Genomic DNA, 15,564 nt, shown 5'->3' with positions numbered 1-15,564 from the left:
TCAGTCTACCTCTGGCCAAGTTTTGGAGTGGACCTTGCCTCCACTTAGCTAGCATTACCCGTTTGTTTATTGATTTTTAAAGTTTGTCCTGTTTCACTACTGCACGGGTGGAGCCGCGGGGAACAGCTAGTTGTTTATATAATTGTGATCCTCAGGCTGTCAGATACAGATAAAAATAAAGATAAATTACTGGAACTCTTGTTTCTCATAATCATCTAAGTAGTGGGTTACCTTTGAGTGCCCCTGAAGATCACAAAAGAAACCAAAAGTCATAGAAACTTTAAGGTTGAAATGCTAAATGAAGAAAAATGCAAAATCTTAAATTCGACTCATTTTTTTGTGTGCCTTTGAGGTTTAGAATAAAGATTATATGTCTATCATGGTGTTTTGACACTAAAGGAATTTAAATATTGCATTTATTATTCTTTTGAAGTAGATATAAACTGAAAATATTTTTCAGACACCATTTTGGTTTTCCTTGGATGCCACGATTTTTGTAGCTTTTGTTGCCATAATGTGAGACCCATTGTTAGGGAGATTTGTTTTGAAGATTGCAAACCAGTTCTTACTGGTGTGACGGTTTAAAGTTTGGCTCAATTCAAGTGTTTACAGAGAAGAACAGAAAGAGTTTGTGAAGTGATGTATTTGTTAGCAATTTCCCAATCTCTAAATTTAGTGCTTTCAATTTCTACTTTCTCATTGCGCTAAGAATTATAGATCGCTTGTGGTACTGATTTATTTGCGCGAATACGAGAGACACGCAGCGGGCCAAGGGGAGGGGGGCAGAGCCGCTCCTCACTCACACGTCAGCCTCGGGGTGTACCTTACATCCACTTAGCTAGCGAACGAGAGAACTACTTAACGGATTTAGATCGGATTTTTCTCTATAATTTGCTTGAACATTCCGGTTGATTTTACGACTTCTCTCATCGTGCTAAGAATCATAGTTCGCTTGCAGGAGCGATATATTCGTGCTAATCCAAGACAGAGGCTGAGGGCCGGGGGGGGGGAGCATGAGACGTCAGGAGTGGGGAGCCGGGCAGGGCCTTCCTCACTGTCCTGTTTCACTTCTACACGAGCAGAGCCGCAGGGGACGGCTAGTTTATGATAAAGAGTAAACCAACTGGTGCCTTCAGCAAAAAATGATCAAAGGGCAGACCCCAAGGTTTCACCCCAAATAGGATGCGAGGAGTCATAGCCAGGACAGAGCAATTGTAGGTTAACCTACATGAGTTCTTAATGACTCCACGTACTGGATCTCATTGACTTGAGGATGTTGGATTACATGGGTGCTAATGTAACAAACCAGTATGACTGCACCTACAATTTTTAGTTTTGTGTTTTGGGTTTAGACAATCACTTCTGATGGACTTTTGATGGTTTTCAGACTCTTGCAGACATTTTAGACCGTGTTTCTGCCCATCTCTCCATGGTTTGACCATCTTCTGGTCATTTTCTTGGCTCTCTAAACGTCTCTGAGCACCTTTCTATTGTCAAACGATTACAACAGATTTGGTTTTTGCTTCTCTACTTGTGACGGTTATTTAACATAGACTTTACTGAAATTGAGAACTGAAAGGTGTGCTGATTTGACATCAGTGCTATGTCTTATGGAATTATAAGAAAGTTTAATTAATAATTACAGGTTATGCTTACCTTACTGTATAAGGAAATAATCATGTAGCCCTGAAAAATTTGAAATAAGTGTAACCTTTTTACATTCTCCTTTCTTCTTTCCGTGGCAGACAGTAATTGACGTACGCCCATTGCTTTTAAGAATCTCAGACACATTATTTGCGTCCGCAAGCCAAATACGTGCCTGCTGCAATAAGCTTAACACAAAATAAATTAGCTAATAGACATTAAAATTGTTTAAGTACTACAAAAATATGAAAAGAAAAGTTACATAGTGTTTTACATCAAGAGCTAACTACAACCATTATACACTGTTATTTATAAACGTCTACGCATGGAAGTGTGTGTGTCTGTCCACCTCCGAGGATACACAAGCGAGGCGAGCACGTCGGCAAAGCGAAACCTCCGAAGAAAGAGTCACTTGCTTAGATGCTAATACAGAACTGAGGCGAGCACGTCGGCAAAATTGTATCCTTTTTACTTTTCCTCCCGTCACTAATACACAAACGAGATGAGCACACCGACAAAACGAAACCTCCGAAGAAAGACAGTCGCTTAGCTGCTAATACACAAGTGATGCAAGCACGTCAGCAAAACAAAACCTCCGAACAAAGACAAAGTCGCTTAGCCCCTAATGCACAAGTGATGCAAGCACATCTGCAAAATGCCCAGAGTAGTTGCTTTCAATTACCTGCCATCTCTGCATTTCAATTTTTTTCTGACAATTTCGATAGTTTCTAGGACCCCGGGCTTACACAGCTAATCTTATATATAAACGTCTACGTGTGGAAGTGTGTGTGTCTGTCCAGCCTGGAAGTGAGAGGTGGAGTCGGGGTAAGGCCTCCACCTCTGAGGACACACAAACGATGCGAGCACGTCAGCAAAACAAAACTTCCTAGGAAAGAGATGCCCAGAGTCATTCCTTTCAATTATCTGACATCTCTACATTTCAATTTTTTTTCTGACAATTCCAATAGTTTCTAGGACCCCAGGGTTTTTACAGCACGGGCTTACACAGCTATAAGACTATACAAACAAAGAGCAATACCTGAGAAAGCAAAGGGAAAAAATAAAATGAGGCTCTTGCACAACTTTGTGGGGTGCTTCTATTAAACATTTTTTTTCTAAAAGAGAGGAGAAACAATACAAACAATCACTTCAGTGCTAAAATAAAAAAATGATGTTTAAACAAAAAGATGAACAAATAAATAAACAGAGCTCCACAAGCCCATTCTACCTCTAGCAAGCCAAGTACGCACCTGCTGAAATAAGGACATGAGTACCCATAAATGCACCCCAATTGAGAGTCTGCAACACGTGCTCTCCCAATGATTGGCTCCTACCTAACATTATGTACATACTATATAAAAATAGTATAACAATTTTGGGGAAATAAAAAAAAAAAACCAAACCTCAAAGTACAAACATAACACAGAAAACCAGATTAACCCTGTTACACAAGGCTTGAATATTTTTTAAAAGGATATTTTTAAAATGAAATATTCTGATCTCAGTTATTGGCTCAGATGCGCGCCTTGCCTCTGTTTGATATGACCTCGATTCATTTCACCATGTCCAGTACAGTGTAGTGTGTAAAACGATAATACCACACCAAGGACAGCACAGAACATCCTGGCATGAAAGCACTTTGTTCTCAGTGTCATGAGATGTAGGTCTCTGGCCGTCCGTAAAACCATGAGCCCAAAAACAGCTCACCTAGATACTACAGTAATATTTCAAAGCATTTCTCCTGTGACCCTTTGTTTGGTGGGCACAAGGCAGAAGTGACCAGGACTATTGATCTCCAGCAGGATTTCTTATGAAAGTCTAGCTGGTAATACAGTAGTTTTGTACATTAACATATCGGCCATTTATTAGAAAAGAATTAGACAAGAGACAAAACAAAAAGGAACAAGAGGGTGTTACAGAAGAAATTCCATTCTAAAGTAACAAAGTCTCTTGATGCATTAATATTAATCTAGTCCAGTCTAAATTGATCTAAAGTGGCTTTTTTAAAACTTGCTTTGGAGACAAGGCAGTTATTTTTTATGGTCAACATGTAGACTCACTGAGCAAATTATTAGGAACACCTGTGCACCTGCTTATCCATGCAATTATCTAATCGACCAATCACGTGGCAGCTGCGCAATTCAGAAGATACAGTAGATACCTGTACTGATCCAAAGCTTCAGTTAATGTTCATGTGAAACACCAAAATGGAGAAAAAAATGCGACCTCAGTGATTTCAACCATGGTCTGAACGCTGGTGCCAGACAGTCTGGTTTGAATATTTCTGCAACTGCTGATCTCCTGTGGTTTTCATGTATGACAGTCTCAAGAATTCATTCAGAATGGTGTGAAAAAACATAAAACATCCAGTGAGAGGGAGTCCTGTAGATAGACATGCCCTGTTGATGCGAGAGGTCAGAGAGGAATAACCAGACTGGTTTGAGCTGACAGAAAGGCTACAGTAGCTCAGATGACCACTCTGTACAACTGTGGTGAGCAGGAAAGCATCTCAGGATGCACAATATGTTGAACCTTGAGGTGGATGGGCCTAAACAGCAGAAGACCATGATGGGACCCACTCCTGTCATCCCAGAACAGAAAGCTGAGTCTGCAAGTAAGCACAGGTTCACCAAAAAAGGACCGCTGAAGACTGTTAAAACGTAGCCTCTTCTGAGGAAGCACACAGATGGAGAGTCAGAATTTGGCACTAACAGCAGGAATCCATACACCCAACCTGCCTTGTGTCAGCAATCCAGGCTACTGATGGAGGTGTAATGGTATGAGGAATGTGCGCCTGGAACTCTTTGGGCCTGTGAACCCCACGACCCACTTAAGTATTGTTGGTGACCCTCCATGTTGTCCATCTGGTAATGGCTTTATCCAGCATAATAAGGCACCATGTCACACAGAAAAAGACCTCGGGAACGAGATTCAAATACGGCAGTGTGTTCAGCATTCTTTAATGACCTTCCCAGTCACCAGATCTGAATCTGAATCCAATAGAAGACCTTTGGGATGTGGTAAAGCGGGAGATAAATGTGCAACTGAGAATTCTGCTGAAATTGTGGAGCAGAACCTCAAAGAAATGTTTCTAACATCTTGTTGAATCCACGCCACGAAGAACTGAGGCTGTTTTGAGTGCATGTGTGATGTTTCTAATAATTTGCTCAGTGAGTGTATATTCAGCCTGCTGTGTGTTCCATTTAGGCTTCATAATGAAAACAGGAGTGGCACAAACTCCGCATCCAGAGTTTGAATTCTCACCCAGCCATAGTATGTGAGGAGAATGAACACTCTCTCTGTCCCAAAATACAGATCAGGTGTGCCCATGGCGCCCACTGGCACTTAGGGCAGCTCATCTACCCATGTCTATCCCTGGCCAATTTCTCCATAGTTCCCCAGGTCATGTTCATGCCCTGCAGTTCTTTTTCAAAGGTACACCTCCATGTTGTTTTTGGGCGCCCCCTCCTTCTCCTGCCTTCTGGAGTCCCGTTTAGAGCGGTTTCTCCCCGTGGCTTTTTTATTTGGTTATTCTCTCCCCTGTCCCAACGGGGTGCATGTTTGGTTAATTGGCGACTCCACATTAGCCCCATGTGAGGAAGTCTGGTTACATTCATGTGTCTAATAAGTTTGTTTCCCACCATGTCCCCAGTGCTGCCAAGATAGGACCCCAGTGACACTGAAATGAATTAAGTGGTTTTGAGAATGAATGGACGGATATATGTTTGTAAGTTACAAGGGTGCTCACAGGTAAAGCAGGTTTCTTTTCTTATTTGTATATCTTTCACTCTTACATATACATAAATGCCCTCTGTTTTGTTATAACTCCCATGAGTCATAATTGCCCACAAGATTTTATGTCTCCATTTAAGATATGACTGATGCTTTTTTACTAACAGTTTCTCTTGGCAAGTAAAGATAAATAGACTGGCACACTGTAAACAAAATTGCAGTATACCATAATTATTCTAAATTGAATTTAACTTAATTGAAACATATTCAAGACCTGCCAGAGGCACCACTGGCACAAATTATAATGATGACTCTTTTAGGATCAAGTCTCTATCAGTTTTGCACATCAGGATGCAGCAGTTTTTTTTTCCCATTCTTCTTTGCAAAGTTACTCAAGGTCCCTCAGGTTCGATGGGCACTGCCGGAGAAAAAGTACGTTGTTAGCTTCTGTCACATCTTCTGCACTGGGTGTCGATTGAGTTGCTCCAGAACATTGACTTTTTTGTGTTTAAGCCAATCCACTTGCAGGCCATTTTCCTTCTGGAATAAAGAAGGAATCCCCTTCTTTATTATTCATTTAGAATACGCAGTAAAATTTTATTTTCAGTTTGACGTTAGTGGTGGTGTTCAATGCCAAAAACCTCCAATGAAATAATTTACATAAAGATTCCATTGTAAACCAGTGTTGTATGATTTCCATAGTCTTTACATAAAATGTGGAAAAAGTGAGAGGGAGTGAGGCTGGATGACATTTACCAGCTTGAGCTGAAATTTTCACTGCCTAGTGACTTACGGGAAATAAAATGGCTAACTAACTGGCTAACATTTTCAAAGGTCTTCAAGACCTTGCAGGAGCTATGGAGCACCAACACATGTTCTTACACGCTTCGTGTGGTATGGTAAGCTTATATTTATACAGTGTAGTATACTGATTTTGTACAAACTAATCTACTGCCCTCTGTCCTGCCCATGTTTGCTTCAAAAATTCTGCTTCAGTTAACTGGTATCTCTCACCTTTCTGTAAGGCCTAACACCTGACATGCTGGAAGGAGATGCCTTACTTATCATGTAAAGCCCGGCAGACTCATACTCTGTGGCAGTTTGCCTTGCTTGTGCACGAACCCACCTGCAGCTGCCAGGAATACACATTATAGGCGAGAAACAGCGGCTAAGTGATCTGGCACCGCTGATGCAGAACCATTTATCAAACAGAAGCAAGAGCTTCTCATTCCACCTCAGTGGTGGTCCATCTAATGCTTAATGTTACCTTCCTACTGCTCTTAAAGTTTTGAAAAAGTGAAGTGAGCAGCTTCTGAATTGGCGAGCAGCTTTTGGTCATCTTTTTCTAAAGCATTTGCATTTCTCATTAGGATGTTGACATTTGGGTGTCATTCACCCTTTAAACACTTTGGTTTCTAAACACTGATATCTTTTCTCCTGTGTCCATCTGGTTTCTAAACACTGATATCTTTTCTCCTGTGTCCATGTCCAAAAGTTCAAACACTGTATGTTGGCTCTTTTGTCACTCTTCTCACTCTGGAGGCTCTAATACCTTTCTGGAGCCAGCCAGCCAGATAGACAGCCAGACAGATAGGTAGATATGAATATGAATGACGATAGATAGATAGATAGATAGATAGATAGATAGATAGATAGATAGATAGATAGATAGATAGATAGATAGATAGATAGATAGATAGATGCGGTGGGCTGGCGCCCTGCCCAGGGTTTGTTTCCTACTATGCGCCATGTGTTGGCTGCGATTGGCTCCAGCAGACCCCCATGACCCTGTAGTTAGGATATAGCGGGTTGGATAATGGATAGATAGATAGATATGAAAGGCACTATATGATAGATAGAGAGATCAAGGCTCTCTACCTGACTTCTCTCATCTGTCTCATCCCCTTTATCAATATACTCCATAAGTGCAGAATCATTTGAGGATATCTGCAGGTGACATGAGCTGCTGTTATATTTAGAGTTGCAGGTGTACAGAATGAAAAGAACAGGAGATAGGACAGTTCCTTCTGGTGCTCCAGTTGTTGCTCACGTGCGTACCAGAAACATAGTCCTTGAGTCTCACAAACTGCGATCTCCCTGACAGATAGTCCATTATCCAGGACACCAGAGGCTCCTGCACCTGCATATCTCTGACGTTACCTCTTAACAGGGATGGCTGGATGGTACTGAAAGCACTCATGAAATAAAAAAAACATAATCCTGTCAGTGCTGCCAGTAGATAACTGAATCCTCCATGCCAATCTTTGTCCAATAGGGTCCAGGTGGTCTACCACAAGAGGACTCATATAGTCCAGCAGCAGTTTTAAACTTCACTTTAAGCCTGGGCTTCCTTAGTCTGGTGCTCTAGACCTGCAATGGCTGCAGGTTTTTGTTCCCACCCAATTCCTTAATCAGAAGCCAGTAACGAAGAAGCACGTTAGTTTTTTGATCTTAGCACATCACATAATCTCAGATCATTTTGACTTATCTAATAACAACAACAACATTTATTTCTATAGAACATTTTCATGCACTGGATGTATATCAAAGTGCTTTACAAGATGTAAAAGAAATAGTTACAAAGAAACACAAATTAAACTTAGATAAGAATGATGATGAATAAATTGGTATACAACAAATAAATAATGCACACTCACATAAGGTAGATATATAATTAAGAGGCTTAGAGTCCTTAAATTAAGACTGTAAATGCAAGTCCAATGGTAAGATCAGGTGGTCAGGGTGGGTGGACAGAGTAAATAAAAAACAGGCTCCAGTTAAGCTGAGGAAACATCTGTGGAAGTCGCTGGCCATAAGACCACCTAGGCCTCACTAAGCAGTCTGCCTAACACAAATGTACTTAAGTAGTTTTTTTATTGTTTTTCTTTTTATTTAGGCTTTGTCTTAGAGGTTTTGACACAGTGGGTCTCGTGGGAAGTTGGGGTCTCCACGTTCATTCAGTGGGTTTCAGGGAGGCAGAGTGGTCAGTGCTGCTGCCTCACTGATGGAGGGACTGGGTTCACACCCCACCTCAGCACTCTCCAAGGGAACGCAAGTTGATTTGGGGTTTTGCAGTTTCTTTTCACTGCCGTCTGGGGGTGATGAGTCTGAACATGAGTCTTTCCACATTCCAGGTAAAGTTACAAAAAAAAAGTTAGGTTACCCTGGTGTCCTCTGCCCCCCATTAGAGGGCCTGCTAAACATGCTGCTGTCTTTGTCAGTTTCCTCTTTATGTGACTTTCAAATTAAGAATGTTTATCACACGTGATTATTGGTATGCCGGTAAGCCGCTAGCGTTGTCCAGGTGGCATAAGGGTGTGTGTGGTGAAGGTTACTTAACTTGCTGTGGTGGTCACTTTTTTCATTTAAACCAATACTTTGTATGCATTTTTATTTTCAAATGGTGTGATATTTAAAGTTTGAATAATGCCTTGCTTCATTAATATCAATAGCCTATTGAATATGCAAATGTATATAATAAAACAATGCAGTTTAAACAAATACTTCACTGTGATTGGTAGCCTAGAAGTATAAATAAATAAAAGGCTACAACTTGAAACTACTTATAAAAATGAATCAAAAAGCACAATCATTTCAAAAAACTTACATTGAGTGGATATGAATGGTAGGTGAGGCCATCTGCCCGACTGTGGCTTAAGTTTGTCTGCAAATTGGTCACACAGACAATTTAACAACTGCCTTTCAGAAACAATGGTGGCAAACCAAACTCTTTAAAGTCTTCAGCATCTCCTAAAATCAAAATAAGTGCAAATTGCAGCAGTTACCTTTGGCTTCAAAAATGCCCGTCTTTAGTGTTAACTCTTATTTTTTATTATTCTTACTTATGGCCGCTGATGGGGCAGTGTTTTTGGGGTTTGCTTTGTGTTGTTCCCCAAGGTGCTATAATTTGGAGTAAATGTAGACATCACCCAATCATTACTCAGAAGAACATTATGTGATGAAATTGATCTTCTTAGCTTTGGCTCACCCAGGCACCGTCACTGGCATGTATGGGTTGTTCAGTGTTGTGACATTTGTAACCTGTGTATTTTTATACAAAAGTTCACTTTTTAAATAACCATGCTAATCGTTATTGCCTGATTACATTAAAAAAAGCAAGGTGTTCTTGTTCATTGTTCAATTTTTGTTATCTGGAAAAAATAAAATAAAAAACTTGCAGGTAAGTCAGGTTTTCCACAATTAAATTCAGATGTCGCAGCAGTGATCCAGTTAACTGTCCACCGGCACAGGCCTGCTAGTGATGGAACGTCTTCTAAACTTCTGAAGTCTTTTAAATTTTAAGTGGCTGGAGTTACTGTACTCTCTTTTTCAGCTCAACAAACTTCCATTAAACGAAGTTGAAGTGCGATTTGTATTCCCAACAAAAATGCTTTCTAGTCGCTTCTTGATAACAAAGAAATGATAGTAATAGTAGTAGTAGTAGTAGTATCAGATGTACAGAGTACAGTGAACTTCTTATTCGCAGGCCAAATCATAATTCTTCTCTTATTAGCGACCTTCTGCATTATATGTTTGAACGTTTGTCCATCTTTCCCATTTATCCATCCATTTTCCAATTATCCACTGCCAGAAATCTGTTCTTGACGGGGTGTTAGGCCTTCAGGGGGTGCCCACCCCACTCGCACTCACATCAGTCAACCTAACACGCAATCTTCAAACAGAGGAACGTACAATATATGAGGTCTGGTTGTGGACTCCACCCAAGCAGTGCCCAGGCCTCAAATCTGACCAGTACCAGTACTCATTACCAGATTTCACATCTGATTGAAGTTTACACGAAATGAATGAATCCCATTGCTCACTTTTTTAGATCATATAATCCAATTCAGGGTCATCGTGAGTCAGTAGTCATTCCAGGTATCACTGGATGAATGACAGACGCCAGCACCGAGGAGTGTGCCAGTCATCTGCAAGGATCAGTTTCTTAGCCACACTGACTCAGGCCTGTCCAGTTTAGAGAGGTCAAGGCACCTGCCTGTCTTGGGAGGCGGGATGAATTAAGAGTAGCAGGAGAAATGTCCATGTGGACATCAAAAAATGTGAATGCTTCGCAGATAACGTGAGGAGCAGGGCTTTGAATCTGCATCCCCGAAGTTATGAGGTAGTAGCTTTTTCCACTGTGCCATTAATGTACGAGTCTCCAATTGATTGTTGTGTTTAGTCGGGTCCTTTATGTGATGTCTTGGTCTGTGTCTTGTAGCCCTTCTGATGAGTCAAATTACTGTTCTAGGCCAACAGGGCTTCTTGATGAGAGTCTTAGGTGTTACACTGTAAACTCTGTTCTTAGTTTTTTCCTTTTTCTTTCTTCTCTCTCTGACAGGTGCAATACTTTACCCAGTCGAAGGACACTAAAGAATTCCCGATTAGTTAGCAAGAAGGACGACGTTCATGTGTGCATCATGTGCCTGAGAGCCATCATGAACTATCAGGTAAGCGCACTGCTCTTTGAGCAAGCCAATTATGTGGAGCCTGCCCACCATCTGACTTACAGATCAGCGTCCTGGGTTCAAATCCTGCACCTGGTTGTTGTTTATGCAGACTTTGCATGCGCTTTCTGTGTCTTGAGGGGGTTTCCTTCCACATAAGGAAAACCTGCAGGTTTCCAAATTACAAATTGGCCCCAATGTGAATAGGACATGAAAGGGACTGCCATTTGCCCAATCTTAATTTCCTGCTTTGCCTGTGATGTGGCTGGACAGACTGTGACCAGGTATTAGAGTTTTCAAGAATTTTGCATCATTTTAGAATAATTATTTTTTGTGCATGGAATTTCTTGAAAATGGTAGGTATGGCATCAAATACCAACAATAAAACAGCAACCCGTTATGCAAATTTAGTATTCTAAAAATACATTGATGTGAAAATAACATCTTGGACAAATTCTGCACTGTCAGTCACATCAGAAACTGTCCACACTTCAGGTTATTGGGCATTAATAACATTTGTAGCTCCTGGGACCCTTCTTTATCCTTCCTGGGTGTGATGCATGGGTCCTTGGCACTTTACGTGGTTTGAACAGAAGAAAACTGTTTACAGACCCTGTGGCCATCCAGTGTGTTAGTGACTGCTAAGTTATGCTGCCATCTGGTGGATCCCACCAGTAATTCATTCCAGATCTCACACTGCCTGTCCCATCACATGTCCAGTAGGACTTGTCATGTGTGCCCTGATCTTTTGAACATGGCAGAAAATACAGCACTGACACCTGAGGACGAGCTCAAATGCTAACCTTTAAAATTGATTAGTTGACACTCCCTACGGACAATAAACTGATAAATTGGAAGTGAATTCTTCCGGTAAAATGTATGTTTGCTATATCCGGAGCAGCATACCGTAAAGTGTCGTGGAGGGTGGAAGGTATTTTTCAGAAACACTTGGTGGTGACTACAAAGGCAATGCATTTCAGAGTTCATCATGTGCAACTGACTTTTTAAATTTTAAATTAAAATTTGAAGTAAATGCCACTGGATTATTAACAGTTTCAAGGGTAGTGGGTTCACAAAATGACAGGGATCGTATAGTGCCTTTTATCTATCTATCTATCTATCTATCTATCTATCTATCTATCTATCTATCTATCTATCTATCTATCTATCTATCTATCTATCTATCTATCTAATCATATAGTGCCTTCTATCTATCTATCTATCTATCTATCTATCTATCTATCTATCTATCTATCTATCTATCTATCTATCTATCTATCTATCTATCTATCTAATCATATAGTGCCTTTTATCTATCTATCTATCTATCTATCTATCTATCTATCTATCTATCTATCTATCTATCTATCTATCTATCTATCTATCTATCTATCTATCTAATCATATAGTGCCTTTTATCTATCTATCTATCTATCTATCTATCTATCTATCTATCTATCTATCTATCTATCTATCTATCTATCTATCTATCTATCTATCTATCTGACACACTTAATGGGATTGCAGGCCTTAATGACCCAGTACTTGCCAGGTTTGGTGGTCTGTAGTATTGTACTAAGATGGATTCCTTTTCGGAGGCCTCATTTTTTCATTTATTTATTTTAGTATTGCAATTTGAAGAAGATTTGAGTTAAAAAAAATAGAAATAAAGAATGTTGTAAAGAAATGCCTGGCAGTCTGACCTAGGCTTTTTATGGCAGGGATGTTACTTCACTCCCAATAACTGACTCAAAGTGAGCCGTTTACACTGCCTGGTCACTGTTTGTCAAAACACCAAAACAAATGTAACTAGACATGCCAAAAACTTTGGGATTGTGGTCACCAGGGAAAGGCAATATAGTGTAAAGTTAATTTGATTCATTTAGAGAGATGGCACCCATAAGTACTTACTTGGGCTCTGTGTGTGAATTCTACTTAAGACATTTTGGAATGAGATTCAGTGGGATCCTAGAGATGGGTCTCCAATAAACTCATTCTCGAGTCTAAAGCCCTGCCTGGTCCCCGTTTATGTGGAATTTGCATATTCTGCCTGTGCCAGGGTGTGTTTTTCTGAGGTAATTTCGCCAAATTCCAGCATTGTACTTAAAAAGTTATTTGGGACCTGTCAGTTAGCTGGCCTGGTGTAACTGATTATTGCAGGGTTTAAGAAAATGAACCCCAGGGCATTATTCTACTTGTGGGAAAACAAAACCCTTTCAGTAGTGATCTTGGGATTTCCCGTTGCACCTAATTTGATGTGTTGGAGTCCCATTTACATCACACCCCTGCAGTACCCGTTTCCACAGCTTCAGGGAATGCGACAGTCACATTATATCCTATTTGTTACCACGTGATGCTTACTGTGGACCCCTTATATCACATTTGCTGTGTGGGGAGTCAATTTCTGTGACTGCTGTCCAGTTTGCTCCTCTGGCAGCCTGTCACGTGCCTTCTGTCACACCTGTTGTGAATTGTAATGTCTGCCAGCCCTCATCTTCTTCTCCTAGGAGCCGACTCTGCTTTTTCTTTTTCTTTTAGTCAAGACCGAATAATCTTATTAGGTGGCATGGCAGACCAAATGATTTTAGCAAGAAGATGAAAAACCCCAGGCCAGCTTAATGCGACATATTAGGCATAAGTTAATTTTCTGTCTACAGCTAAACTAAATTAGTGTTCATTTAAAACCTTTCCAGCTGTGGATTGGGAGACCAAAGAAACAGCAGTTTGGATCGGTTCATCTATAATAATAATAATAATAATAATGCATGGTGCAGAGGTAAGTGCTGATGCCTCATGGATCCACCATTATGGATTTGAATCCCAGGCATGGATGTTGTCCATGTCTGCTGGGATTTTAATTTCTGATTGGCCCCTGGTGCAAGCTTTACTGGACCTGTTTTATCCAAGGGCTGCAGGGACTCTGAGTCACTCCTGCCCCTGTATATTATTTCATTGTTGGCAGGGTGGCCAGCTGGCTGCCGACTGCTATGACGACTTACTTCCTTTCAGAATTCCTTGAAATTTAACATTAATACAGATGAAACATTGTTCCTCTTCCATCAGTCGGAATGCCTTATCGTATAGCTGCAGTGAATTAGTCTTAATAGCCCTTAATCTAGGGTGGCACAGTAGCAAGGGCTGCTGCTGCCTCACCGGCCCAGCATCATAGCTCTCAGTCCCATGCCCAGTCATTGCCAGTGTGCCTTCTGCCTGTTTCAGTGTGTGAATTAAATTGAGTGGCAAGTCTGAATTGGCCCAGTTTGAGTCTGTGTGTGAATAGGCCTTGCACCCCATCCAAAGTGGGTTCCTGCTTTGCACACACAGCTACTGGGTGGGGTAGACTCCAGCTCCCCACAACCCTGACTTGGTTTAAGCATGTTTGATAATGTAGGCTGTGGTGTTAACCTCTTAATCAACTAGTGCTAATACTTTTTTCGCGTTCTTTATTTCAGTATGGCTTTAATATGGTGATGTCACACCCACATGCCGTAAATGAAATTGCACTAAGTCTGAACAACAAGAACCCAAGGTGAGTTGTGTGCTGCTGCTTTTTTTGGTAAGTGCAAGTGCTGTTGGTTTTGGACAGGGTTTAGGTGCCTTTGTGGTCTGCTTAGCCAAATAACACTAGGAGTAGTCGTAAAGTGTGCCAAAGGTTAGCATTCTTCGATCCTTCTTGAGGGTACAACAGGAGAAGCTGTTTAATCGTGGAAGGGTCCTAGAGTGACCCTACTCTCACTTTCAAAAGATTTTCACAGTATTTCCATTTTCATAATAATATGTGTCACACCATCTCAGAAGCTAACCTTAGAGAAGTGAATTTGTGCAATAAGTTTATTCAACAATAGTTCAAGGAGCCCTGTAAAATAACCATTTATTACTGATACGAGCTACGCTGCAGGCTGGACACTCAGTGCACTTTTATTAACTGGTAGCCAGCCATTGAGTAGGCGCCCTTCCATTTATTTTAAAAACACTTCAGTGTCTCAGCCTTCAGGGGATACAAACAGACTGCATCAGCAAAAAATAAATAAATAAATAAATAGTCCTGTGTCTGCCTTGAATAAACCTAAAGCAGGTCACCAGGTGCTTCAGTGTTTCATTCTGAATTTGTAGAAATGTGATCAGCCGCTCTGAATCTAGAACTGTGAGGTCAGCTGTGCTATTGTTTCTCAGTCTGTCAGAAGACCTTTACAGAGATGTGTTCAGTCCTGGGATGGTGCCTTTGTTGCTGATGAAGGTCTTCACCTGCAAGTGTGTTGAATCCCATAACACAGCAGCTCTTGGGAGACAACAGCCACTTTCACACAAACGACTCAGGATATCATTGGGGTCAGCAAGGGTGGTAGATCCCCCTGAATGACCTGAGGTCTCAACCTGTGCTGCCACATAATAGGGCACTGCCCATTCTCATTCGGTATGCTGGCTGGACAGTTCTCTAGTGAGCCAGGATGCAAGTCAGGATACACGATTAGTACAACTCCTTTGATTTATTTTTTGATTGTTTATTTATTTATTTACCATCGGGCATTTTTGTTGCATGTTATTTTGTATTTTAATTTTACCCTACTGTATTTTGAGAGGTCAAGCAAAATGACACCTTTTATTGGCTGCCTCGGAAGCTTGCATATTGTAATCTGTTCAGTTAGCCAATAAAAGGTGTCATTTTGCTTGACTTCTCATTGCATCCATAATGGCAAACACGGTATAACACCCTACTGTACTGTACTGTAAAGTGCAGTGG

The 15,564-nt window shown here is 40.9% G+C and overlaps 1 protein-coding gene across 7 annotated transcripts in view; it reads left to right on the top strand.

Moving 5' to 3' along the window:
- The window catches only part of fmnl2a (formin-like 2a), a 363,272-nt gene that overhangs the window by 288,429 nt on the left and 59,279 nt on the right, over positions 1-15,564 (top strand). For all 7 annotated transcript variants that reach the window (XM_028806468.2, XM_028806470.2, XM_028806471.2 and 4 more), the window contains exons 7-8: positions 10,718-10,826; positions 14,276-14,352. In XM_028806468.2, the coding sequence (XP_028662301.1) occupies positions 10,718-10,826; positions 14,276-14,352 (186 nt within the window). The remainder of the gene's footprint in view (positions 1-10,717; positions 10,827-14,275; positions 14,353-15,564) is intronic.

This window comes from Erpetoichthys calabaricus, chromosome 8 (genome assembly GCF_900747795.2).
Source record: "Erpetoichthys calabaricus chromosome 8, fErpCal1.3, whole genome shotgun sequence".
NCBI classification, from domain to species: domain Eukaryota; kingdom Metazoa; phylum Chordata; class Cladistia; order Polypteriformes; family Polypteridae; genus Erpetoichthys; species Erpetoichthys calabaricus.
This window is presented reverse-complemented; position numbering and strand designations above follow the sequence as displayed.